At 35.6% G+C, this 25,755-nt stretch overlaps 2 protein-coding genes across 3 annotated transcripts in view; both read right to left on the bottom strand.

The window, feature by feature from the left end:
• LOC139967851 (uncharacterized) overlaps positions 1–18,996 on the bottom strand; it is a 49,267-nt gene extending 30,271 nt beyond the window's left edge. Inside the window, exon 1 of the mRNA XM_071971989.1 lies at positions 18,864–18,996. Coding sequence (XP_071828090.1) covers positions 18,864–18,960 — 97 coding nt within the window. The 5' untranslated portion in view covers positions 18,961–18,996. The remainder of the gene's footprint in view (positions 1–18,863) is intronic.
• Positions 6,192–25,755, bottom strand: part of LOC139967855 (uncharacterized) — a 29,940-nt gene continuing 10,376 nt past the window's right edge. Inside the window, exons 2-12 of one of the 2 annotated variants that reach the window (XM_071972003.1) lie at positions 15,417–15,488; positions 14,909–14,980; positions 14,323–14,475; positions 12,817–12,885; positions 12,207–12,287; positions 11,377–11,448; positions 10,800–10,853; positions 10,034–10,218; positions 8,177–9,711; positions 7,658–7,799; positions 6,192–7,361 (exon numbers count right to left, since the gene is read on the bottom strand). In XM_071972003.1, coding sequence (XP_071828104.1) covers positions 7,231–7,361; positions 7,658–7,799; positions 8,177–9,711; positions 10,034–10,218; positions 10,800–10,853; positions 11,377–11,448; positions 12,207–12,287; positions 12,817–12,885; positions 14,323–14,475; positions 14,909–14,976 — 2,490 coding nt within the window. In that variant the 5' untranslated portion in view covers positions 14,977–14,980; positions 15,417–15,488 and the 3' untranslated portion in view covers positions 6,192–7,230. Of the gene's footprint in view, positions 7,362–7,657; positions 7,800–8,176; positions 9,712–10,033; positions 10,219–10,799; positions 10,854–11,376; positions 11,449–12,206; positions 12,288–12,816; positions 12,886–14,322; positions 14,476–14,908; positions 14,981–15,416; positions 16,263–25,755 lie in introns of those variants that run through there. The other variant, XM_071972002.1, reaches the window with a different exon arrangement.

The following is a 25,755-nucleotide window of genomic DNA, read 5'->3' as shown; positions in this document are numbered from 1 at the left end:
GGATAGATATGAACCTATCCTGGCAAGACCAAATAGATTATGTATATAAGACCGTCAGCACCAGGATAGATATGAACCTATCCTGACAAGACCAAATAGATTTGTGTAAAACTGTCAGCACCAGGATAGATATGGACCTATCCTGGCAAGACCAAATAGATTATGTATATAAGACCGTCAGCACCAGGATAGATATATGAACCTATCCTGACAAGACCAAAATGATTTGTGTAAAACCGTCTGCACCAGGATAGATATGAACCTATCCTGGCAAGACCTAATAGATTATGTGTGTAAGACCGTCAGCATCAGGATAGATATTAACCTATCCTGACAAGACCAAATAGATTATGTATGTAAGACCGTCAGCATCAGGATATGTATGAACCTTTCCTGCATGGCCAGACCAAATAGATTATGTGTGTAAGACCGTCAGCATCGGGATAGGTATGAACCTATCCTGGCAAGACCAAATAGATTATGTGTGTAAGCTTCATACTAGATGCAAGTGGATGAATATCTTGCCAAATTTACAATTATCCCGTTACTACTTTACCACACTGCTTTGTATTGAATTTTGAAAATAAATACAATCCATTGCCCTTTTCTCTTATTCATCGTACTTGTTCAGGAGTTCCAAGCCTATATGGGAGTTTTATTTCAATTTTTATCAATTGCTAACTTCCTGTTTATACTATTTTGCACTCTGTTATACTTTGTTGCAGCTTTTACGTGCCATCAAGATAAGAATTTCTTTACACTAACGATTTTCTGCAAAATGTTGAATTAACAATTTATGACATCTCGTAATATCACCAATATTCTGGAAAATGTTCAAATGTTGACACCTTTCCACGTCGGCATATTCAAAATTGTTCCAAAATTAAATGGTTGAAATAACAGTTTATGAAGGTTTATCTCGTCGTTTCAACAATTTTCTGCAAAATGCTTAGTTGTTGATATTTTACAATCTTTCGACTTAACAAATTTTCTAAATACTGATGAAATAGCCACTTTTTACATATCGTCACTATAAAATATTTCTGCAAAATGGTAACTAATTAAGGTTACATATTTTATTCTTCGATGGCACTTTTAAACTGCCGTATATTTTTGTCAATTGGAAAATGAACTAAACGTTTTTATTTAAGAGACAAATTTAGAAGCAAGCCACATCATTATAGAACAAGAAACGTGCTTTCCACCGAGAGTCTTAGTCTTAGTCCATAGTTTTGTATTTCATTTCATTTATTTGTTGTTGCCAATATGCAATATACAGATATAATTGCTTAGGGAAACAAAGCAGAACACACTTCCATGCAGGAAAGGAAGAAAGAAATAAGGAAAATGTCTGGACCTCTGTATTAACACTTTACATTAAAGCAAAAGTAGTACACAAAATGATATGGTAAATGACTAATAACAAAAGTTGTCGAGATCAGTTAATTAATGATATTTATATAACAAACACGAATTCTCTTCTCAAACTTTCTAATTTTCAAATTCTCACTATCGTAAAGGAAATTCCATTCGTTGGAGACTACTTCCGTTTACTAAATTTGACAATTTAATTAATTCACCCAAGTTTGCTTTAGTTAAACTATTCATAAACATTCCGTGGAACCTTCTATCATATGATACTTATGGGTTTTCTTTGGCGTTGATACTGAGCTTAGATATTTGGGGGAATAATCAATTAAAAATTGGGGATTTTTTTTGTCCAATACTATTCAAGCCTTCATATCTGCTTTTTACATCTCCCTGTTCATCCAATGATTTTTTTAATTTTTTATTTTTGTTAGTTGTATGCTAATGTCGTTGTACTGAACTGTTGGTAGACCTAATTTTACACCAAGAATAAAATTCAACTGTTAAACTAACACGTACCTGTATAGTGTTAAAGAAATACAATTACTTTAACACACTAGTCAGATTAGAAATATATAGCATGGCACTTACCAAACGCATTACTGATAACAGATTTATTTAAAATGACAAACGCCGTGACCATTACATTATCTGAGAGATTCCCTCAGAAAGATTTCGGTGCTGTAACCGATGGTACAAGCAAGTTGATGAAGGCGGCTCAGAATAAGTTTTTGGGCGACGAATGTATCATCGAGGGATTAATCGAATTCTTTAGTTGCACACTAACGTTAAAGTTACTTTGATGAAAAATCTAAAAGTGTTGCTTAGTCCGATCAATTAATCCTAAACGAGATTGATAGTTCAGATCGGTCAAGAAGAAGTTGGACCTAAATAATCTAAACGTTTTCTAATTGGGTTTGTTACCTACATAGTCGACCCTTGTAGACCCTTGTGGACCCTTGTAGACACAGTAGACTTGTTTGTGACAGTCTACAGTATGAGCGTGTTCAAATATTTTAGCAATTCCTTGGACACATACCTTTATTTGCAAAAAGTAATACTGAAGACGGTTTTTACGTCCTTTTTGCTGGAGGAGGGGGAAGATTTCGGTGATAACAAAACGGACGAGCGCCACTATTATTTATTTGTATTAGGGTATACATGCTATGACATATATGTAATAGGGTTCAATACTGGGTCAATTCGCTCTGTAAGCCAAGTGTACTGAAGAGGTGGCGCAATTTCAGTTCACGAACTTATATTAACGAGGGCTGTCTGTTTAACATGCATTGCGTTCGAGTTATAGGACGCTACAGAAACGACGTTCTTCGCTCGGTTTTCTGGGTTTCACGATAAGGAGCGGATTAGGTGGGTGAGTTGTGGTAGCACTGCATTCCCAAGGATAGCCGGTGTGGCTACTGTACATGGGGTGGCTGTATTCCTGCACTTCCAAGGTTAATAAGGGGTTGTAGGGGGGCTACATGGTGGCTGAATGACTGCTCTATCAAGGTTAGAACGAGGGTTGTAGAAAGGGATATAAATTTTGGTCGTCTTGGACGATCGGACTACCATTTAATTTGGTCCCTGATAACTATGATCACAATAATCGCTCTACTGCCTGCACCAGTTAGCCTGAATGACGTTAAACTACCGAACTCACTTCTATTTCTTGCAACCATTTCATAGTCACAAAGACTGGTAACTTTTGACACATCTCAAAGATCGTGTTCACTTGTTGCCTTTTTCATATGAAAATGGTATTTAAATTTGATTTGGCAAATCTTCTCAATCGATTCAATGACCTTCTCCAGTTAGCTATGATGGCATTAATAATACTACATTAAACAGTCAATGGGCAGTTAAAGTAATACTTTTCTCTGAAATCTGAGAACGATAAAAAAAAAGTAATAATGTTCATCAATTATATCATTTATGCATCTTATTCCTTTATTTAATTATGTTTTATAAAATATTACCTTGTCATTTACTTTAGATGATTATTCCAGATGACTTGACTTTTAAGGTTATCATTAACTTCTTTAAATGTAAAATCAGACCAAGCATTAGGAATATCATTAATGAATGCATTTAAGCGTGTCCACATCATCTGCCTTGTAGTTGCAATATGGGCGAGATTTATTTGGATCCCAATGGAAAATATCTTCGAGAAAAACAAAGTTGAAAGTTGTATATTGTTCGACTTTTACTCCACCATTTGAAGTAAGATTTGAATGGATAAGCTAGTTATGTATGTCGTTATGGCATCGTGGAATCAGCGAGGATGAGAAAAACCATAGCAGATAACGCAAAATGCTGATTTAAGTCCTGATGCCGATGCAAACTCTTTCAAAAGCAAAACAGTCTCCCTAAGTGCATTATCTGAACCGTCTAGGAACAAAATAGTGTCATCGGCATATTGAAGAATCCTGATTGAGAACCGAAATATCTCTGATATTTGCATTTGTATTAACTTTCTTAGCCAGCAGTTCAACGCATAAAATGAAAATATAAGAACTTTAAGGGCAACTTTGTCTAACCCCTCTAGTAATGTCAAACGACTGAGACGCAAAACCATTATTACAAACAGTTGCAGAGGAGCCAGAGTATAGAGATCCAACCCATGGACAAAAATCATCATTAATCTTAAACTTAAAAACATCCATTTCAAACTATCAAAAGCTTTCTTCAGAATCAATAACAAAAAAAAAAGAATTATATTTGTTTTACAATAATCAATAGAATCTAAAACACATCGAACATTTTCCCCGATAAAGCGACCTTCAATATAACCAGTTCGACTAGAACCAATAACTGAGTTGAGAAATTTCTTAACTCTCGTTGCTAATGCCTTAGAACTTATTTTGTAGTCTGTATTTAATAGTGAAATGGGACGAAAATTCTTAACACAAATATGATCTTTTCCTCGTTTTGGAATAAGAGTAAGGAGGCTACGAGACTGCTAACATGAAAGAGAAGACTTTTGGAAAGCGAAATTAAGGGAATTAGTAACAATTCTACCAATATCTTCCAGAAAAACTGTAAAATTTCACTGATAACCTTCATTACCCGGGCTTTTACCATTGCACATTGATAAAAGGGCAGATTTACACTAATCCTCTTTTAATGGGCCGACATATAAGTTCGCATCATCCTCATTCAAAGACCTAGGGATTTTAAAGCCACGAAAAAAGGAGGTGAGGCCTTGACTAGAACACAATTCACTATAAAATAAAAACATTTCATGCAGAATTGAAGTTTTATCGGTAATATTGGTACCAGTATGTGTTTTTTAATTACGAATAACATTAACAGACTTATTGCGTCTTTCCAGGTTTAAAAAATAACTTGTATTTTTCTCACCTTCCCCTACCCATCTTGCTCCGGAGAGAACAATAATACCTAGTTATTTATAGTCAAACAATTGCTTCAGTATAATTCTTTTAATTGCTAATATTTTTTAAAGTATCCGGCGATGGCATATTATGATAATATTTCTGTAAGTTTGAAATGTTTTTTTTATAGTCTCAGTTTCATTTTTACTACGCTCTGTAGCTCTTATTTTACCATAATTTGAAGACACCTTACGAAGTTGATACTTTATAAAGTCCCATTTTAACGCAGGACTTTGATACTGGTCTGTGGTATTAGCTGAATGAATAATGTTGCTGATGAAGTGAGTATACTCATTGTCCTTTAGGAAGGAGCAGTTAAATTTCCAGACACCTGGACCCCTTGCCCCAGAATACGTGGTTAAATTGAAGTTCACAATTGAGTGGTCCGACTGTAAACTAAGGAGAGAACAAACAATGAGTGATGGAAGACCCCACCTTTCGCGAAATTAGAAAAAGTCTAGTCGACAGGAAATAGCCGGAGTAATATTTGACCTCCAACTGAAATCTCGTTTATGCGGATTACTGTCTCTCCAAATGTCAATCAAGTCGTAAGTAGACATTAGCTCCAGACACTTTTATCTAGCGTTAAAATCAGTCCTTGAAATGCCCCTTGTTATCTAAATGTAAATTTAAAAATAAGTTGAAGTCACCGCCAATGATAAGGGTGTCACTGGAATAATCATTAAGTTTCAGTAATAATTCTTGAAAGAAGTCTGCATCATCCGAATTGGGACGGTATAAACAAACAATGGCGAATATTTTGTCAGAGATTTTTAACTCGGTAATAATGGATCTACCGCTAGCAGAAGCTAACAACGGATAATGGTCACTTCTAATGTAGGATTAAAGATCATAAAAACACCTCTGCTAGAAGAAGACCCATGACTAAAAATAATTCGACCTCCCCATTCATTTTGCCAAAGGCATTCGTCATTAGGAATGCTATGCGTATCTTGTAAAGGAACTTTAGATCTGATATGGCATCCCCGAGAAATTTCTCCATTTCCCTCTGAAAATTCTTAAGTTGATGCCTTGATCATACAGTTCAGTGACTTTGGCAGCCCATTTCTTCTTTTCTGTGAGATCAGTTTTAGTCAAGTCATCTAAGATAGAATATGGTTTTCTAGAGCCGTTCTACGACTCGCTGAAAGCCTTCAATTGCAGCCTTTTAGCCTCCTCCTACATCGACGCCACTTTTGTCATCACTGTTCTCCGGATCCCACATTGCGTAGCGCGATAGGCCTGTTGTTTCACGTACATGTAGAACGAGAATGAGTAAATGAAGATTGGCTCGATGAAGGTGGTCGGCCTCCTTGTTTTTTGAAGGCATTAATAATAAAATAATAATAATTATATCATATAATAACACTAAGAATAATAATATCATAATAAAAATCATAATCATGATAAGAAGAAGATTGTTTTTTCCATCTCCTTTATTCAGATATAATTCATGAAATACAGTACGTATGTTACATAATTCATTGACGGACAATATAATGTATACAGTATAATGTTCTCAAAAATTAATTCTTCCAATTCATCAATGCAATTAGGAAGACTTCGTTGCAATGCTTTATGGTTATTTCTGCAAGACTTTGAAGTTCTATTATTGTAAGCAATGTGTTTCTCAACTTTTATAATGAACTTCATTTTGGGGGGAAAACAATTTTGAAATCTGGCATGTTATTGTTCAGTTTACAATCAAAGTTATAATATTAACAATACAGAATACAGAAATTAATAGGATTATAACTAACGTGACTTCGACCAAAGAAAATGTTTCTTTTCGAAAATATAAACTGCCACCCAAAATAGTTGTGCTCACAGTCTAAAAGAAAACTAGAAGTGACCTGACATGACCAGAAGAGTGCTCTATGGTCTCAGTATGAATATGACAGAAAGTGCAAAGAGGGCTATCAACTTTCCCCATTAAATTAAGCAGTCTATACGTTCCTAAAGTACGATCATGAATAAACCTCAATTTAAAATACTTCACATTTGCATCTGAAGCGGTGCAAAATGGCATTTTGAATAAGTATTAATAATAATAATAATAATAATAATAACAACTAATAATAATCATTTTAATAATAATACATATTTACATGACGTAAGTTTTGTCTGATCCAAACACATAGTCATGCACTGACATATACCCTGTTGCAATATTATTGCAGTGTAATGAAAAGTTTACAAAATTGGGGATGAGGAAATGGCTGAACGGTGTGGCATATATCTCATTTAGGTTTTTATGTCAACAGCATGTAACCAGCATTAGTCTCCCATATGCGATATTTACTGTATGCTTTTTACACAACTGGCTATATCAACGACGCCGCAACTTCAACCGTTCCTAATGAAATGCAACAGATCGGAGTCCAAGTGCCACTCTCAACTGCTTATCGCAAGACAGAACCTTTGTAGATAGGGATAACTCCAAGGGATATATTGTACACTGGTGCTGATATCAATTGATAAGAGGTTGCACTTCATCGTAGAAATGCTCATCTTGTCCTTCGTTAGTTCGGAACCCGCTGCTTCCTCTTCGGAGACAATTTCTACTGTAAATAATTTTACCCATCTTCAAGACGGTCACAGCTGAAAAGAGACATTTCTGCAATTATCCATATTTTTAGGAACTGGTTTAAATTACGATGACTGCTTGATCGGATGTTTAAACTTATCACGCCTTGGATCCTTGGTAGTAGGTAAAGGTTGCAAATAACTTGGACGCGGAGAGAGTATGCCTTTTTGTGTCTGAACATGCTTCTTTGCTCTTAAGTATCCTCAATCGGCTTCTAATTACCATTTTATCACCATTTAATAATAGTCTTTCCGACAACTGTCTTAGCAAATAATGTGTTTTTTTTATAAATAATCTTGACATCACTCACCTAGTGCAATGACAATAACACCAGTGTTTAAAATCACCAGAAACGTGACCAGGATATCGGTTGAGAATTGTCCAGTGAAAGATTCCGGAGCTGGAACTGCTGCTACAAGCATGTTGAAGAAAATGGCCCAAAGGGACATCAGCTGAAAAGAGTCAAAGTATCTTCAATATGAACAGCTATTTTACAAATAATGAGTAACGTTTTGAATACCATTTACCATATGTCTTCAGAACCACCAAAGCACGCGAGATAGTACCATGTCTACCTCCCTACCCTCAATCCCGCCACACTTCCACTTTCCTCTCTTTACGAAAAGGCTAAGACTATTAGTAGTAGATATGCTAAATGAAAACATTTCCCCATCAAGACAATCATGAAATAAATATTCATGCTTAACAACAGCATACAAACCGCTCCACATTCCCGTATATTCAAATTTAAGTTTGTGCACTGTACTTCTGTCTTCCCCAAAAAAGGGCCATGTGCGTCTTTAATTCTACAATTAGTACTCAAACCCACCTGTAAGTAATACTCAACCCTGTCTTTCATCGGTTTGAAGGAAATATGTAAACTCAGGAAGATAACAGCCAATGTTAACGTAATTGTGACAGAAAAATAACCATTCCACCCAATTATGACGATTACGAAAGTCTGTGACACTTTACGAACAAGTTCGATGATTTCCCAGTACCAGAAATCAGACTGGTAATTCTCATTAAGAAATCTCAACCACTTTGGTGAGTCATCATTGTTGTGTTCATCAAGCTCGCTGCTGCCATTTCGACGAGAATGTTTCCACAAGAGAAGATACAGAACTACCGGAAGTGCAATAACATAAATTGACGAACAGTACGAAGCGATTTGAAAACGACGATGGGTGGTCGTGTTACAGTTTATTGAGTAATCAGACCGCAATATGCTAATGTTATAAACACCAAACTCATCGAGAGAAAACGTGTCGCAAGTAGGGCCGTAAAGTGCAAAGGTAACGTTACAAGTGGATGTGTAAGTGACAAATAATATAAGAACCAGAAAGGTAAGAATATTATTTTGGTGAAGTTGCAAGCGGGAAGTAATATCGTCAACGTTTGCAGGGCTCTTCTTTTCTGAAACTCTTGCGTGAACTTTTACCGCACCAATAGCAAGAATGGCACAAGCCATTGAAAAGAATGGAAACATAGCGCCCAGAGTAAAAGCTGTGTACGGTGTTAGCTCAAATGCAGGCCAGAAACACTTAGGCTTTATCAGTATGCTTGAAATATTAAATTGCAAAACATCTAGCCATGCAGCAATGCTTCTAAAAAACTGTGGCCAAAAGATAACATCTATAGATTCCCAAAATTCTGCCATAATTTGATAAAATCCTAGAACTATTTTGGTCAAGGCCAACGTACTGTCTACTAGGGATCTAGACCGTCTTTTTTGATTACGATAAGTTTTGAACAGAAGAAAGAGGAAAAGAGCAAGAATGATCAAAATGACTGAAGATTCCAAAATGAAATATTTAAGAGCTGGACAAGGACGACAAAATCCAAATATAGGGAAGAATTCTTCGTCACAGTTTGTGCACATCCAACCAATGTAGCCTTCCGCACAATTTCCTGTGATTTGATCAACGTCATTAGCGCATCTATCGCTCTTCAAACATTTATGAGCTATGGGAAGAGATCCATTAAATCTCGTAGTATCGTTTTTGTACGAGTCATTAAATGTCAGAAGGTTTTCTACAAATCGTTTGTATTCATCAATATTTGTGTAACTCCAGTTCCAGTAGTAGCCTTGGCCTATGGCCATGTAATCATTCTTGCAATGTACACCCTCCTGTGGACAAAGCTCACATTTATCAAAACGATCACGCCTGAAATAGTTATCCAAACATGAGCAAGCTCGAAATCCTGCCAATCCGTTCTTATTTGTTCCAGTGGGACAAACTTTACAGCTCAGAGGGTCTTTTCCTGAACCGTCCCTTACAAACGTTCCTTCAGTGCAATTTTTACAGTTCATGGACGTTCCATCCAAGGAGTATTGGCCAACTTGATCTTGATAAAAGCCACCTGTGAAAAGATACGGAAAGACTTGTAATAATTAGAGTTCCATATGGCAATCATGTGTGACAAATAATGTTGAAGTTATAGCGAATGTCCATTCATACTTTACTTCTTATACAAAAACTGTTTTTCTTAGTTAGAGATAAACGAGCCTTTGCAAACTTGTCTGTTAGTTGAAGAGTATTAACTGACAAGCATCAACACCAAAATACGAACAAACCATCACTTCATCCTCTTATAAATATCAAACCAAAAACAAAAGAGAACTGTGGCTTCAATGTTTATAAACAAAAAAGTTTGCCAGAGGTTCACCAGTGACAATACATACCACGTGGACAAGCCTGGCAAGTGTCGTCATTTACGTGTCCACCGTATGTGCCAGTTGGACAAGATGTACACTCTCGGAGATTATCCACCTTAGTTCCGATACAACTAAATCCTCTAGCCTGGAACCAACGGGCAGCGTCGTAGCTGATGTTCATTACCATTACAGTCGATGGACGCAGACATGTTCTAGAACCAAATGGTGCAGACATTATGTATAAATATGATATATTTTCATTCGCTTATTTAGGGAGACTACTATACTGTTCGTTTACACGAAACCACAGCTGACAGTCGAATTTCAAATGCGAGGTCGGGGTTGCTACTAGGAGGTAACATAAAATGATTTCTTTGCATTCTAATATCATTGATAATCTTTGTAATAAATATCATTAATCCATTTATCAGTACAATGTTAATGAGTTAAGTAACATTCTTTTTCTTAGCCATTGATTTCTATTTTGCTCGTTTAGCACGTCACGGTGTACACATCAAGCGGGTTGAATCGTGCAGAGAAAATACAATAGTAACTCTTCGATGTGTAGTTAGGGATTAAAATTAATTATTAACAAGTATGCAATTGTTTTTTTTTTCAGAGCTGCGTTGAGTAACGGCTCCCTCCGGTACAACGTAAATAGTAGTTATAGCGGGAGGAGTCACTTCCACCGATTGTCACCAGAGAAAGATACTAAGTTGTTCATTATTGCATAGTGGCATATTTTTTTACACTCATCAGCAATACCAAAATAGAGATAATTGAATAAACTTACACATTCAGTTGTTCCCGAATCGTGGGCATTGTAAGGTGTTCACAAGATAGATACCTATATATTTTAAAATGAATCGTGGTGAGAGTTATTGGAATATTTCAATGTTAGTCTTCAGCAACTATAAACTGTTATTTCGATAACAGTGTTAAGTCATTAGTGTATCGCCTAAATTAGTTTAAAATCACAACAATGTAACAACTTTGTGTGTATGTTGGTTTCATAAGGCGAGACCAACTTACAACAACGCGACGTAAATCATTAACCTTTCACGTTGATTACCTATATATAAATACAGAAGTCCAATTGTAAAGCAACATCGATGTGATAATTATTAGGCAGTCAAATTGAATACAGATCTGCTGATCCCTGCGATTCAAATAAGAGATTAAATAAAATGGAAATTACAATCCTGTGAATCCATATGCTGACGCAAAGAATGTTAGAAATGTATAGATGAGTAAATAATTAATAGCTGACAAAGTACATCTTGGCTTTTTTATGTCCACGGGATACAGGGCGAAGTGCAAAGTCGATATCAATATATGAAAGGCTTGGAATGATAGGAAAATTAACTCACATGGTACCTCCGTCGATCATTTCATCAAGAACTGCTGACGATAATCGACGGATGGGGTTATCTTGTAAAAGGCTGAAATAAACGTTAGATCAATTTGCTATTTCTTTACAATGAAATATGGATTCTGAGCTCATGAAACATCGTGATTCTATCTCAATGTAATTTCAAAGATGTCAGTATATTTCAAGTAACATATCAGGTTTTTTGGAGGCAAGGGAGTGGATGGAAAAGGGTACTGTAAAGGGATCTGCTATTACTGTCAATGACCAGATTTAAAGAGTGATCCTTAGACCCACAGGCACCCACACGTAACCCACACGACCTTTCCTTACTCGTAGTTACGCCGCTGTCCTAGTAAAGCTTCTATTTCAGATATCGATTCAAGTCGAGAGTTTTTAAGATAGTGCTTAATATCAGTGTCCATTGAAATTTGAATAGGCTGTGCAACCAAACTATTGCAATGTACCATTGTGTATACGACGCAATACGATGAAGTTGCTCCCATCTTGTCAAAATATGAGTAATAGTCGAAAAATGCAATGCGTTATACGCATATCGCTATACATACGCAGGGACAGCTCGTTGACTAACATAGTTTTCTTTATCGACAAAGGAGGTGATAAATTTAAAAAAAATATATACAAACACGCAGCTAGGCGTTGACGTCTCTGTTCAAAAGTAGGGACTTTCCCTCATTATTGAGAAAAAGTTAGCTGTGACAACACACTAATAAGGTGGTCGCTACTCGAGCTGATTTGATTTTTCGCAGTTATGTAGCATACATAAACACATGTGTGTGTTCCTTAAATTGCTAAAACTTTTATACTCACATTTCTTTTAATGTAGAATTTCGTTTATTATTGCCGAATAATGGTTCCGTCAGGTATTCTATGTTGTTCTGAAAAAGATACCTGAAATATTTGGAAATATTAGTGCAATTGATACGACGTATAACCATTTAACATTTGAATCGTCACAACGTTTACTTAGGATTACTAAATACATGTTTTGGGAACTTATTTTGTTTATCGGATGGTTGTTGGTTGGACGTCTGTTTGTTTGTTTCATCTTCCAACGAGAAATAGTCTATCGTCTACCAAGAGAGCATTATAAAGAAGTATAGTTGAAGACATATTTATTAATATAAATAAAGTACAGAAATGTGACTGTAGTAAAATTGCAAACGCCTTTTAAGAAAGCCCTAAAGTGTTGGTGAACCTTATGACCAGTTTTATAGCGATGGCCTAAACGAGCTTGAACTAATGCGTGTAATGTCATAGCGTTGTCGTTCACAATTTTCTGCTCATTCAAGTTTCATTATTTCGGGACGCTTTACGACTAGTTCAGACTGTTCCAATACGTGGCCAGTCGTTTTCTCTTCCGACCTTTCGTTTCTTCGTTATTTATATCTATATTTATATAGAACACAACTCTACTCACAGACTAGACAAAGATGTTGCAGCCAGTATAGATCCCGGTAGAGTTTTCAAGTTGTTGTCGTGGAGAAATCTGTTTTATCATTGTGTTAGGAAGAACAAATGTGCAGGTTGAGATCGTAGAAACGTAAACCTATTAAAATTCTTTATTCGAAAGGAACTAACGTTTAATGATCATCTGTCGCCTATTTGAGAACATACAATAGATGCATACTGTGAATTTTCATGATGATTTTATTGACGTATATTCGCACAAAATGATAACAATCACGTTGCGCACGAGCTGGTGTAGAGACATACATTCTAATTAAAGGAAGCAATTGTTAAATTACAAACATCTTTACACCCTCGTCCTTTAAGAGTACTTCTTAATGCGGGACTTCTGCAGCTAAAGAGAAAAGATCTGTTTATCTTTCTATTTCTGTTTGACCAAAGTTACACAACGACTCATCCAAGGGCACATAACTGTATCTCATGTTACTTTCATGGCTCTGTTGAACTTAGCGCTGGACTATTTCATATCTTCCAAGTGAGGTTAGCATTGGTGTATTACAGTCTTGCGATTATTAAGCAACCTTAAAAGAAAAACCGATACAACTGCTCATAAAAGTCAATCCCCGCATTTTATAACATAAATCTTGCATTCTTATTTCGGATGAACTTAACGCTGGTCCACCATTTCTTCCCGCTCAAAGGTAGAACTGAAGGTAGATATTTTTTAATTTAAAAAGGGTTCGTTCTGTTTCAAACATTTGACCCAAAAATTATTTGACTGAAACTGATCTATGGCAAATATATATTTAGATATCCATCAGCATCACCAACATAAATGATAGAAATGCTTTTCAATGAAAAGTAATAAGCAACCCCTTATCGACCTACTTAAACATTGTATAAGAAGCAGCCGTTTTATCGATGTGTCGTAATTGTCGTTTCATAATGCCAACAGGAAGTTTAACATCACGATAGTTTGAATTTCCCTTTCCTTCGTACTGTGTCGTGCACAATCAAACCGAATACAGAGATAGTTTTAGAAAGTTTTAGAACTATCATATGTATAGGAGAACTTACCCAAGGCTGTACTAGATTATTACATAGTGACTACCTAAACGTTTCACAATATCGTTAATGATAACCTCAATTGTTAGCTGTCATTTTATAAACAAATATTTTTATGTATAGTCTAATTTGGATCCTATCGAAAGGGACGCACCTAACTGGTATAAAATTACAAAATATGTAACATGAATACAGAAAACCCGCCTTATCACAAACTATAGTCTACCTTAAACATATTTCAATATGACGAGTCCATTTGCGAGTTTATAACGTTGGTAAGTGTTTCTATATTATTTCGAAATTTATTTTTAAGAGTATTAGCGATGCAGTCAGTATACATGGTCATTAGAAACTGAGGCCCGCATGTCAGCCGTGGTTTATTTTCAATGACGACCGGATCTTTAACACTTCCTCCGTTCTCTATGAAAGAAAAATAATTTCTTTAACTCACAGATTTTGGAGATAATGAACATTGTCGAACAGTCCTCTCGGCAGAAACTTCAGCTTATTACCACATAGAAAAAGGGCTGTCATATAGTGACCTTTCGGATTAATCGTGAACAATTTAGCAGGAATTTCTTCCAAATCGTTGTCTCCGATGTCTCTGAAATGTTGAAGAAAAAATAAATTTTATTTTTGCATTTAGGAATAGTTTCCGAAATCAAGCCTTAACAGCCGCTCCCATGTGACACCTCAACACAGTTCCCATCTTTCTCACTGGATAATATCATCTGGGTAAGTTTTTCAGTGTAATGAATGGAACCATTTTCTCTACTTTTGACGTTAATGAACCGACTGAACTTTGATGCAACAAAGGCTATCATCTGTGCTAATTAGAACAATGCCAATCCCATTAAGTATATCCACACAGGCGTATACGCAACAGATAAGTTTAAGACTAGGTTCTTGTCGAAATTTACCGTACCTTTGTGGCCAAGCATTATTGGTTTTCTCTTGTACGTTTCATCGCTTAAATATTTTCTAGTTAAAGGCAAATTTAAGAAGAGATACTTGGCCTATTCAGTCATGAAACTTACAAAACCGTATTAACTGAAGTGGATTCAAACAGTCGTTCTGGTATCGTCTTCAGCTTGATAGATGACATATGTCTGTAAAACAGAACAGACGGCAGACTTTACCGGAATGATTTCATCAAATTATGAAACGAAAACGCAGATAGTGACTCACTATGATTCGGTAACTTAAACATTGGCTATGGTCAATGTCATTGTCATGGGAAAATAAGTTAGTGATTAAAATAACTGATACAACAAGGTGTTTTCGGTAGTTCTGTGCAACGAGGCTTCATGAAGATGATGGGAACCAAAGGTCAATCAATTCTAGTGAAACTAGTCATTTAAAGTGAAACTTGATGTTTACAAGGTGTAAAAATGTTGTGTTTAAATTGATACCGTAACAACAACCATACACTCGCAGAATTATAGCAATACCTCGTTTGACTCTTGTATTGGAGTGGTTATCGGTTAGCGTACTAATTTCAAAACATCTCTTAACAATGAAAGAAGAAACAGCAGTATATCTTACATCGTACTAATTCCTTGAATTGTGTGAAAGAAACTTTCCGGAATTTCAAACAAAGTGGTCCATTGTAAGTCACTGTGTACGAATAAAAGAAGAGATGGCTCAGTTTACATCAAGAAAATCGGTATTGTGTAATCAATTAAACATTCATTTTTGGCGAGTAAAGTCGTACGTGCAGCCTGTATTTCTATTCCAGTCTCCTGGTTGTTTTTATTATTTAGGTTCTGAAAGGTTCAAACGTATCCTTCATCTGAAGGATACGTTTGTAAGCTAAACACTGCACATGTTTCTGTGTGCATGGCATATCTTGTTTATCTTTCTACCTTTTTTCTTTTCAATTTGTAGCAAAGGGATTCCAGTACTCATGTATATAAGGGTGCCACCAAAAATTAATATCTGGAGGACATGTAGATTCTTCTTTTATACTCATGCTATGTAAATCTTTTACACATCTCCTTCAGACGTCATTGGGACCAGAACTAAGTCTTTTTGTATGACTTTTTTCGTTACAAATAACATGTAATATGCTGTTACACATTTCAACTTTAGTATTGATACAATATGAGAGCGAATCCAACCAATATCCTGCAAAATTACAGAGTCTTCATCATTGATATTGTTTCGATACACTCACATAATTGACTAAACCAAAGAAGATTTAACTGAATATGCAAACATTGCCTTAATTGTGGAGAATATATAAAGTGGTAATGTGTCCAATTGAAGAAAGAAACAAAATCGAAAGCCATAATAACGTTATGATCTCACATTTTCAAAATAAATCCAAATAATACAATTGGCACCAATATTTCGTCATAAACGGTCGTCAAAACTTTCACGGCTCGTATGATGACGTTGAGATGTATTTTAACCCAGATCAAAAGGCCATGCAAGGTATAGGACTGCCGCGACACCTGGTTAATTTTTGCGACAAATTTTTTCGTCTATGTTTAACACACAAATACACGTAAGTTAATCCAAATATGTGTATCCTTTTAATGTTAGTTAGTGGGGAAAACCATAACGGATTTATCTCATAAATTAAATGAAGATATACGAATATATATATATATATAGATGTAGTAATAATATGATGGTAATAAATATAGATGAAACTAAATGCTGTAGTCTTTTCAAGACAAAGGTAACGTACATTAACAAATACTGACCTTCTTAGTGCATATGAATGTAATTCAACTTGCAAATGTAAAATGTGAAAGGCTCTGGGGTGTCAGGATAGATATGAACTATCCTGGCAAGACCAAATAGATTATGTGTGTAAGACTGTCAGCACCAGGATAGATATGAACCTATCCTGGCAAGACCAAATAGATTATGTGTGTAAGACCGTCAGCACTAGGATAGATATGAACCTATCCTGAAAAGACCAAATAGATTATGTGTGTAAGACTGTCAGCACCAGGATAGATATGAACCTATCCTGGCAAGACCAACTAGATTATGTGTGTAAGACCATCAGCACCAGGATAGATATGAACCTATCCTGGCAAGACCAAACAGATTATGTGTGTAAGACTGTCAGCACCAGGATAGATATGAAGCTATCCTGACACGACCAAATAGATTATGTATATAAGACCGTCAGCATCAGGATAGATATTAACCTATCCTGACAAGACCAAGTAGATACATATATATAAGACCGTCAGCATCAGGATAGATATGAACCTATCCTGGCAAGACCAAATAGATTATGTATATAAGACCGTCAGCACCAGGATAGATATGAACCTATCCTGGCAAGACCTAATAGATTATGTGTGTAAGACCGTCAGCATCAGGATAGATATTAACCTATCCTGACAAGACCAAATAGATTATGTATGTAAGACCGTCAGCATCAGGATATGTATGAACCTTTCCTGCATGGCCAGACCAAATAGATTATGTGTGTAAGACCGTCAGCATCGGGATAGGAATGAACCTATCCTGACAAAGACCAAATAGATTATGTTTGTAAGACCGTCAGCACCAGGATAGATATGAACCTATCCTGACAAGACCAAATAGATTATGTATATAAGACCGTCAGCATCAGGATAGATATGAACCTATCCTGACAAGACCAAATAGATTTGTGTAAAACCGTTAGCACCAGGATAGATATGAACCTATCCTGGCAAGACCAAATAGATTGTGTGTGTAAGACCGTCAGCATCAGGATAGATTTGAAACTATCCTGACAAGACCAAATAGTTTATGTATATAAGACTGTCAGCATCAGGATAGTATGAAACTATCCTGGCAAGAAGAAATAGAGTATGTGTGTAAGACTGTCAGCACCAGGTTGGCCTTCTAATGAAGCAATATACTGGTGTGCCAACTTGAGTTTTATATTATAATGGATACACTCTTCCGTACCTCGATTACTGCAATCTTGTATCGGGATCATGTAATCAGGGATATATTAATACAATAACTAAGCTGCAAAAAGAGTGTTGCTATAATTACCTTAAGCGTAATTTATTTCGCAAGATAATGTGACCTTTTTAATGTTCTTTTGATGTACATTCAATATATGAACGGTTAATTATTGTATTTAAATCTCCTAACGGATTAGCACCCAATTATATGAATGAGATGTATACCGCCATATGAAATGGCCACAATTATGCTCTACGGTCTGTGACGTCAAGAGGACCGAAATACATTAGAAAAGAGTTTCATGTATTGCTGCAAAAGAATTGAATGAGTTGCCTCCATTTGACAGAAATGCACACAAATTTAGCAGTTTTAAAGATTTGTGAAAGAAATTGTATATTTATGTTAATTTATGCAAATATTCTACAGATCTTACAATTTTTGAAATTCTTAAGTTTATGATATTTAGCTTTGTAACATCTAACCTAGTTTATATGTATATGTTTTTCATTGGGGATCAATTTATCCGTTATCTATCTATTAAATTAGTTTTATGTTCAGTTTACATGTTGGTGCTTACATTCAGAGTTTTAAATTGGGCATGTTTTTTTTCGTTTACATTTAGTATATCTATCTTTTATCTATATCTTTTTACATCTTGGTTTTTTTTTTACATTCAGACTTATTATCGCATTTTACACCAATATGTTTTGAATAACTTTATTTAATAGGTCCTCGTGGAAGATAAATCTCGACAAACCGAGTAACCCTCTGTGGCAAAATAAAGTTGAAATGAATGAATAAATAAATAAATAAACAACATGTGGAATACTCCATTTAAAAACTGCTGAGTACAAGTGACCAGTGGCATAAAACAACGGATGACAGCGTATAAAATGTCGGTAAAAACTTAAAAGTATAGCTTTTTTCGTCTTTATTTCTTTGTTATATCTCATTATAGAAAGAAATTGCCCGTCGCACTTGTCTCCCCACCCCGATACCATTCCACGATTTAGTGGTTTAGCTACATGTTTAAAATCAGAGAGAGCATTATTAAATACATCTTACCTGCGAGCGGGCAGTCATTCTTGATAGCAGTTACTGGATTAACTGCCTGCATGGACCCTAATAAAAGAAAGTAACACCAAATGGGTAACGGTTCCATCACTAAACCGCCAATTCGTGTGCACGGAGGGACTTGTCGTGTGACAAAAATCGGTTCTACCGTTCTTATTTATATGCTTCTTTCCAACGGTGTCTGTGGTAGCGTGATTATAAACACAATACAAAAAAGAGGAACTAATTAATTTATACAAGCTTTGTCACAGTTGATTCGTGTAATTTGTATGGTGGTGCACGGTCGGGTTAAATTATTCAACATTTCGCAACTGACGACTAAATAGATTACGTATGTAAGACAGCAATAGGATATATATGAACCAGCCCTGGCCAGATTACATAGATTTTGTATTCGTATTTTGTGTTTTTAGATCCTCCTGCAAGCAGGAACTCGCGAAGCCGCCATCATTGGCTTATCAAAGCCGCAAGCTGACCGAAGTCAGTCTCTTAGATTCATATTTTGACGTCCATGATTATGAATTGTAAACAACTCTGTAACTGGACGACATACATTAATCTTGAAGTGACTCAAACTCGGGACCTTATTATTGAAAGGCATCGACGTTAACCACTGAGCTAACACTCCCTGATTATGATGTGTGTAACACTGTCAGTTTCAGGATAGATATGAACCTATCCTGTCAAGACAAAATAGATGATGTGTGTAATATCCTAAGCACCAGGATAGATATGAACCTATCCTGGCAAGACCAAATAGATTATGTCTGTAAGACCGTCAACACCAGTATAGACATGAACCTATCCTGGCAAGACCAAATAGATTATGTGTGTAACACCGTCTGCACCAGGATAGGTTCATACCTATCCTGGCAAGACCAAATAGATTATATATATAAGACCGTCAGCACCAGGATAGGTATGAACCTATCCTGGCAAGACCAAATAGATTATGTGTGTAAGCTTCATACTAGATGCAAGTGGATGAATATCTTGCCAAATTTACAATTATCCCGTTACTACTTTACCACACTGCTTTGTATTGAATTTTGAAAATAAATACAATCCATTGCCCTTTTCTCTTATTCATCGTACTTGTTCAGGAGTTCCAAGCCTATATGGGAGTTTTATTTCAATTTTTATCAATTGCTAACTTCCTGTTTATACTATTTTGCACTCTGTTATACTTTGTTGCAGCTTTTACGTGCCATCAAGATAAGAATTTCTTTACACTAACGATTTTCTGCAAAATGTTGAATTAACAATTTATGACATCTCGTAATATCACCAATATTCTGGAAAATGTTCAAATGTTGACACCTTTCCACGTCGGCATATTCAAAATTGTTCCAAAATTAAATGGTTGAAATAACAGTTTATGAAGGTTTATCTCGTCGTTTCAACAATTTTCTGCAAAATGCTTAGTTGTTGATATTTTGCAATCTTTCGACTTAACAAATTTTCTAAATACTGATGAAATAGCCACTTTTTACATATCGTCACTATAAAATATTTCTGCAAAATGGTAACTAATTAAGGTTACATATTTTATTCTTCGATGGCACTTTTAAACTGCCGTATATTTTTGTCAATTGGAAAATGAACTAAACGTTTTTATTTAAGAGACAAATTTAGAAGCAAGCCACATCATTATAGAACAAGAAACGTGTTTTCCACCCAGAGTCTTAGTCCATAGTTTTGTATTTCATTTCATTTATTTGTTGTTGCCAATATGCAATATACAGATATAATTGCTTAGGGAAACAAAGCAGAACACACTTCCATGCAGGAAAGGAAGAAAGAAATAAGAAAAATGTCTGGACCTCTGTATTTACACTTTACATTAAAGCAAAAGTAGTACACAAAATGATGTGGTAAATGACTAATAACAAAAGTTGTCGAGATCAGTTAATTAATGATATTTATATAACAAACACGAATTCTCTTCTCAAACTTTCTTATTTTCAAATTCTCACTATCGTAAAGGAAATTCCATTCGTTGGAGACTACTTCCGTTTACTAAATTTGACAATTTAATTAATTCACCCAAGTTTGCTTTAGTTAAACTATTCATAAACATTCCGTGGAACCTTCTATCATATGATACTTATGGGTTTTCTTTGGCGTTGATACTGAGCTTAGATATTTGGGGGAATAATCAATTAAAAATTGGGGATTTTTTTTGTCCAATACTATTCAAGCCTTCATATCTGCTTTTTACATCTCCCTGTTCATCCAATGATTTTTTTTTATTTTTTATTTTTGTTAGTTGTATGCTAATGTCGTTGTACTGAACTGTTGGTAGACCTAATTTTACACCAAGAATAAAATTCAACTGTTAAACTAACACGTACCTGTATAGTGTTAAAGAAATACAATTACTTTAACACACTAGTCAGATTAGAAATATATAGCATGGCACTTACCAAACGCATTACTGATAACAGATTTATTTAAAATGACAAACGCCGTGACCATTACATTAGCTGAGAGATTCCCTCAGAAAGATTTCGGTGCTGTAACCGATGGTACAAGCAAGTTGATGAAGGCGGCTCAGAATAAGTTTTTGGGCGACGAATGTATCTTCGAGGGATTAAGCGAATTCTTTAGTTGCACACTAACGTTAAAGTTACTTTGATGAAAAATCTAAAAGTGTTGCTTAGTCCGATCAATTAATCCTAAACGAGATTGATAGTTCAGATCGGTCAAGAAGAAGTTGGACCTAAATAATCTAAACGTTTTCTAATTGGGTTTGTTACCTACATAGTCGACCCTTGTAGACCCTTGTGGACCCTTGTAGACACAGTAGACTTGTTTGTGACAGTCTACAGTATGAGCGTGTTCAAATATTTTAGCAATTCCTTGGACACATACCTTTATTTGCAAAAAGTAATATTGAAGACGGTTTTTACGTCCTTTTTGCTGGAGGAGGGGGAAGATTTCGGTGATAACAAAACGGACGAGCGCCACTATTATTTATTTGTATTAGGGTATACATGCTATGACATATATGTAATAGGGTTCAATACTGGGTCAATTCGCTCTGTAAGCCAAGTGTACTGAAGAGGTGGCGCAATTTCAGTTCACGAAATTATATGAACGAGGGCTGTCTGTTTTGCATTGCGTTCTAGTTATAGGACGCTACAGAAACGACGTTCTTCGCTCGGTTTTCTGGGTTTCACGATAAGGAGCTGATTAGGTGGGTGAGTTGTGGTAGCACTGCATTCCCAAGGATAGCAGGTGTGGCTACTGTACATGGGGTGGCTGTATTCCTGCACTTCCAAGGTTAATAAGGGGTTGTAGGGGGGCTACATGGTGGCTGAATGACTGCTCTATCAAGGTTAGAACGAGGGTTGTAGAAAGGGATATAAATTTTGGTCGTCTTGGACGATCGGACTACCATTTAATTTGGTCCCTGATAACTATGATCACAATCATCGCTCTACTGCCTGCACCAGTTAGCCTGAATGACGTTAAACTACCGAACTCACTTCTATTTCTTGCAACCATTTCATAGTCACAAAGACTGGTAACTTTTGACACATCTCAAAGATCATGTTCACTTGTTGCCTTTTTCATATGAAAATGGTATTTAAATTTGATTTGGCAAATCTTCTCAATCGATTCAATGACCTTCTCCAGTTAGCTATGATGGCATTAATAATACTACATTAAACAGTCAATGGGCAGTTAATGTAATACTTTTCTCTGAAGTCTGAGAACGATAAAAAAGTGATAATGTTCATCAATTACATCATTTATGCATCTTATTCCTTTATTTAATTATGTTTTATAAAATATTACCTTGTCATTTACTTTAGATGATTATTCCAGATGACTTGACTTTTAAGGTTATCATTAACTTCTTTAAATGTAAAATCAGACCAAGCATTAAGAATATCATTAATGAATGCATTTAAGGGTGTCCACATCCTCTGCCTTGTAGTTGCAATATAGGAGAGATTTATTTGGATCCCAATGGAAAATATCTTCGAGAAAAACAAAGTTGAAAGTTGTATATTGTTCGACTTTTACGTCACCATTTGAAGTAAGATTTGAATAGATAAGCTAGTTATGTATGTCGTTATGGCATCGTGGAATCAGCGAGGATGGGAAAAACCATAGCAGATGACGCAAAATGCTGATTAAAGTCATGATGCCGATGCAAACTCTTTCAAAAGCAAAACAGTCTCCCTAAGTGCAATATCTGAACCGTCTAGGAACAAAATAGTGTTATCGGCATATTGAAGAATCCTGATTGAGAACCGAAATATCTCTGATATTTGCATTTGTATTAACTTTCTTAGCCAGCAGTTCAACGTATAAAATGAAAATATAAGAACTTTAAGGGCAACTTTGTCTAACCCCTCTAGTAATGTCAAACGACTGAGACGCAAAACCATTATTACAAACAGTTGCAGAGGAGCCAGAGTATAGAGATCCAACCCATGGACAAAAATCATCATTAATGTTAAACTTAATACATCCATTTCAAACTATCAAAAGCTTTCTTCAGAATCAATAACAACAAAAAAATGAATTATATTTGTTTGACAATAATCAATAGAATCTAAAACACATCGAACATTTTCCCCGATAAAGCGACCTTCAATATAACCAGTTCGACTAGAACCAATAACTGAGTTGAGAAATTTCTTAACTCTCGTTGCTAATGCCTTAGAACTTATTTTGTAGTCTGTATTTAATAGTGAAATGGGACGAAAATTCTTAACACAAATATGATCTTTTTCTCGTTTTGGAATAAGAGTAAGGAGGCTACGAGACTGCTAACATGAAAGAGAAGACTTTTGGAAAGCGAAATTAAGGGAATTAGTAACAATTCTACCAATATCTTCCAGAAAAACTGTAAAATTTCACTGATAACCTTCATTACCCGGGCTTTTACCATTGCACATTGATAAAAGGGCAGATTTACACTAATCCTCTTTAAGGGGACGTCATATAAGTTCGCATCATCCTCTTTCAAGACCTAGGGATTTTAAAGCCACGAAAAAAGGAGGTGAGGCCTTGACTAGAACACAATTCATTATAAAATAAAAACATTTCATGCAGAATTGAAGTTTTATCGGTAATATTGGTACCAGTATGTGTTTTTTAATTACGAATAACATTAACAGACTTATTGCGTCTTTCCAGGTTTAAAAAATAACTTGTATTTTTCTCACCTTGCTCTACCCATCTTGCACCGGAGAGAACAATAATACCTAGTTATTTATAGTCAAACAATTGCTTCAGTATAATTCTTTTAATTGCTAATATTTTTTAAAGTATCCGGCGATGGCATATTATGATAATATTTCTCTAAGTTTGAAATGTTTTTTTATAGTCTCAGTTTCATTTTTACTACGCTCTGTAGCTCTTATTTTACCATAATTTGAAGACACCTTACGAAGTTGATACTTTATAAAGTCCCATTTTAACGCAGGACTTTGATACTGGTCTGTGGTATTAGCTGAATGAATAATGTTGCTGATGAAGTGAGTATACTCATTGTCCTTTAGGAAGAAGCAGTTAAATTTCTAGACACCTGGACCCCTTGCCCCAGAATACGTGGTTAAATTGAAGTTCACAATTGAGTGGTCCGACTGTAAACTAAGGAGAGAACAAACAATGAGTGATGGAAGACCCCACCTTTCGCGAAATTAGAAAAAGTCTAGTCGACAGGAAATAGCCGGAGTAATATTTGACCTCCAACTGAAATCTCGTTTATGCGGATTACTGTCTCTCCAAATGTCAATCAAGTCGTAAGTAGACATTAGCTCCAGACATTTTTATCTAGCGTTAAAATCAGTCCTTGAAATGCCCCTTGTTTATCTAAATGTAAATTTAAAAATAAGTTGAAGTCACCGCCAATGATAAGGGTGTCACTGGAATAATCATTAAGTTTCAGTAATAATTCTTGAAAGAAATCTGCATCATCCGAATTGGGACCGTATAAACAAACAATGGCGAATATTTTGTCAGAGATTTTTAACTCGATAATAATGGATCTACCGCTAGCAGAAGCTAACAACGGATAATGGTCACTTCTAATGTAGGATTAAAGAGCATAAAAACACCTCTGCTAGAAGAAGACCCATGACTAAAATAATTCGACCTCCCCATTCATTTTGCCAAAGGCATTCGTCATTAGGAATGCTATGCGTATCTTGTAAAGGAACTTTAGATCTGATATGGCATCCCCGAGAAATTTCTCCATTTCCCTCTGAAAATTCTTAAGTTGATGCCTTGATCATACAGTTCAGTGACTTTGGCACCCCTTTTCTTCTTTTCTGTGAGATCAGTTCTCGTCAAGTCATCTAAGATAGAATATGGTTTTCTAGAGCCGTTCTACGACTCGCTGAAAGCCTTCAATAGCAGCCTTTCAGCCTCTTCCTACATCGACGCCACTTTTGTCATGACTGTTCTCCGGATCCCACATTGCGTAGCGCGATAGGCATGTTGGTTCACATACATGTAGAACGAGAATGAGTAAATGAGGATTGGCTCGATGAAGGTGGTCGGCCTCCTTGTTTTTTGAAGGCATTAATAATAAAATAATAATAATTATATCATATAATAACACTAAGAATAACAATATCATAATAAAAATCATAATCATGATAAGAAGAAGATTGTTTTTTCCATCTCCTTTATTCAGATATAATTCATGAAATACAGTACGTATGTTACATAATTCATACACGGACAATATAATGTATACAGTATAATGTTCTCAAAAATTAATTCTTCCAATTCATCAATGCAATTAGGAAGACTTCGTTGCAATGCTTTATGGTTATTTCTGCAAGACTTTGAAGTTCTATTATTGTAAGCAATGTGTTTCTCAACTTTTATAATGAACTTCATTTTGGGGGGAAAA

The sequence above is a fragment of the Apostichopus japonicus genome, chromosome 5 (genome assembly GCF_037975245.1).
Source record: "Apostichopus japonicus isolate 1M-3 chromosome 5, ASM3797524v1, whole genome shotgun sequence".
In the NCBI taxonomy this organism is placed as follows: Eukaryota; Metazoa; Echinodermata; class Holothuroidea; order Aspidochirotida; family Stichopodidae; genus Apostichopus; species Apostichopus japonicus.
This window is presented reverse-complemented; position numbering and strand designations above follow the sequence as displayed.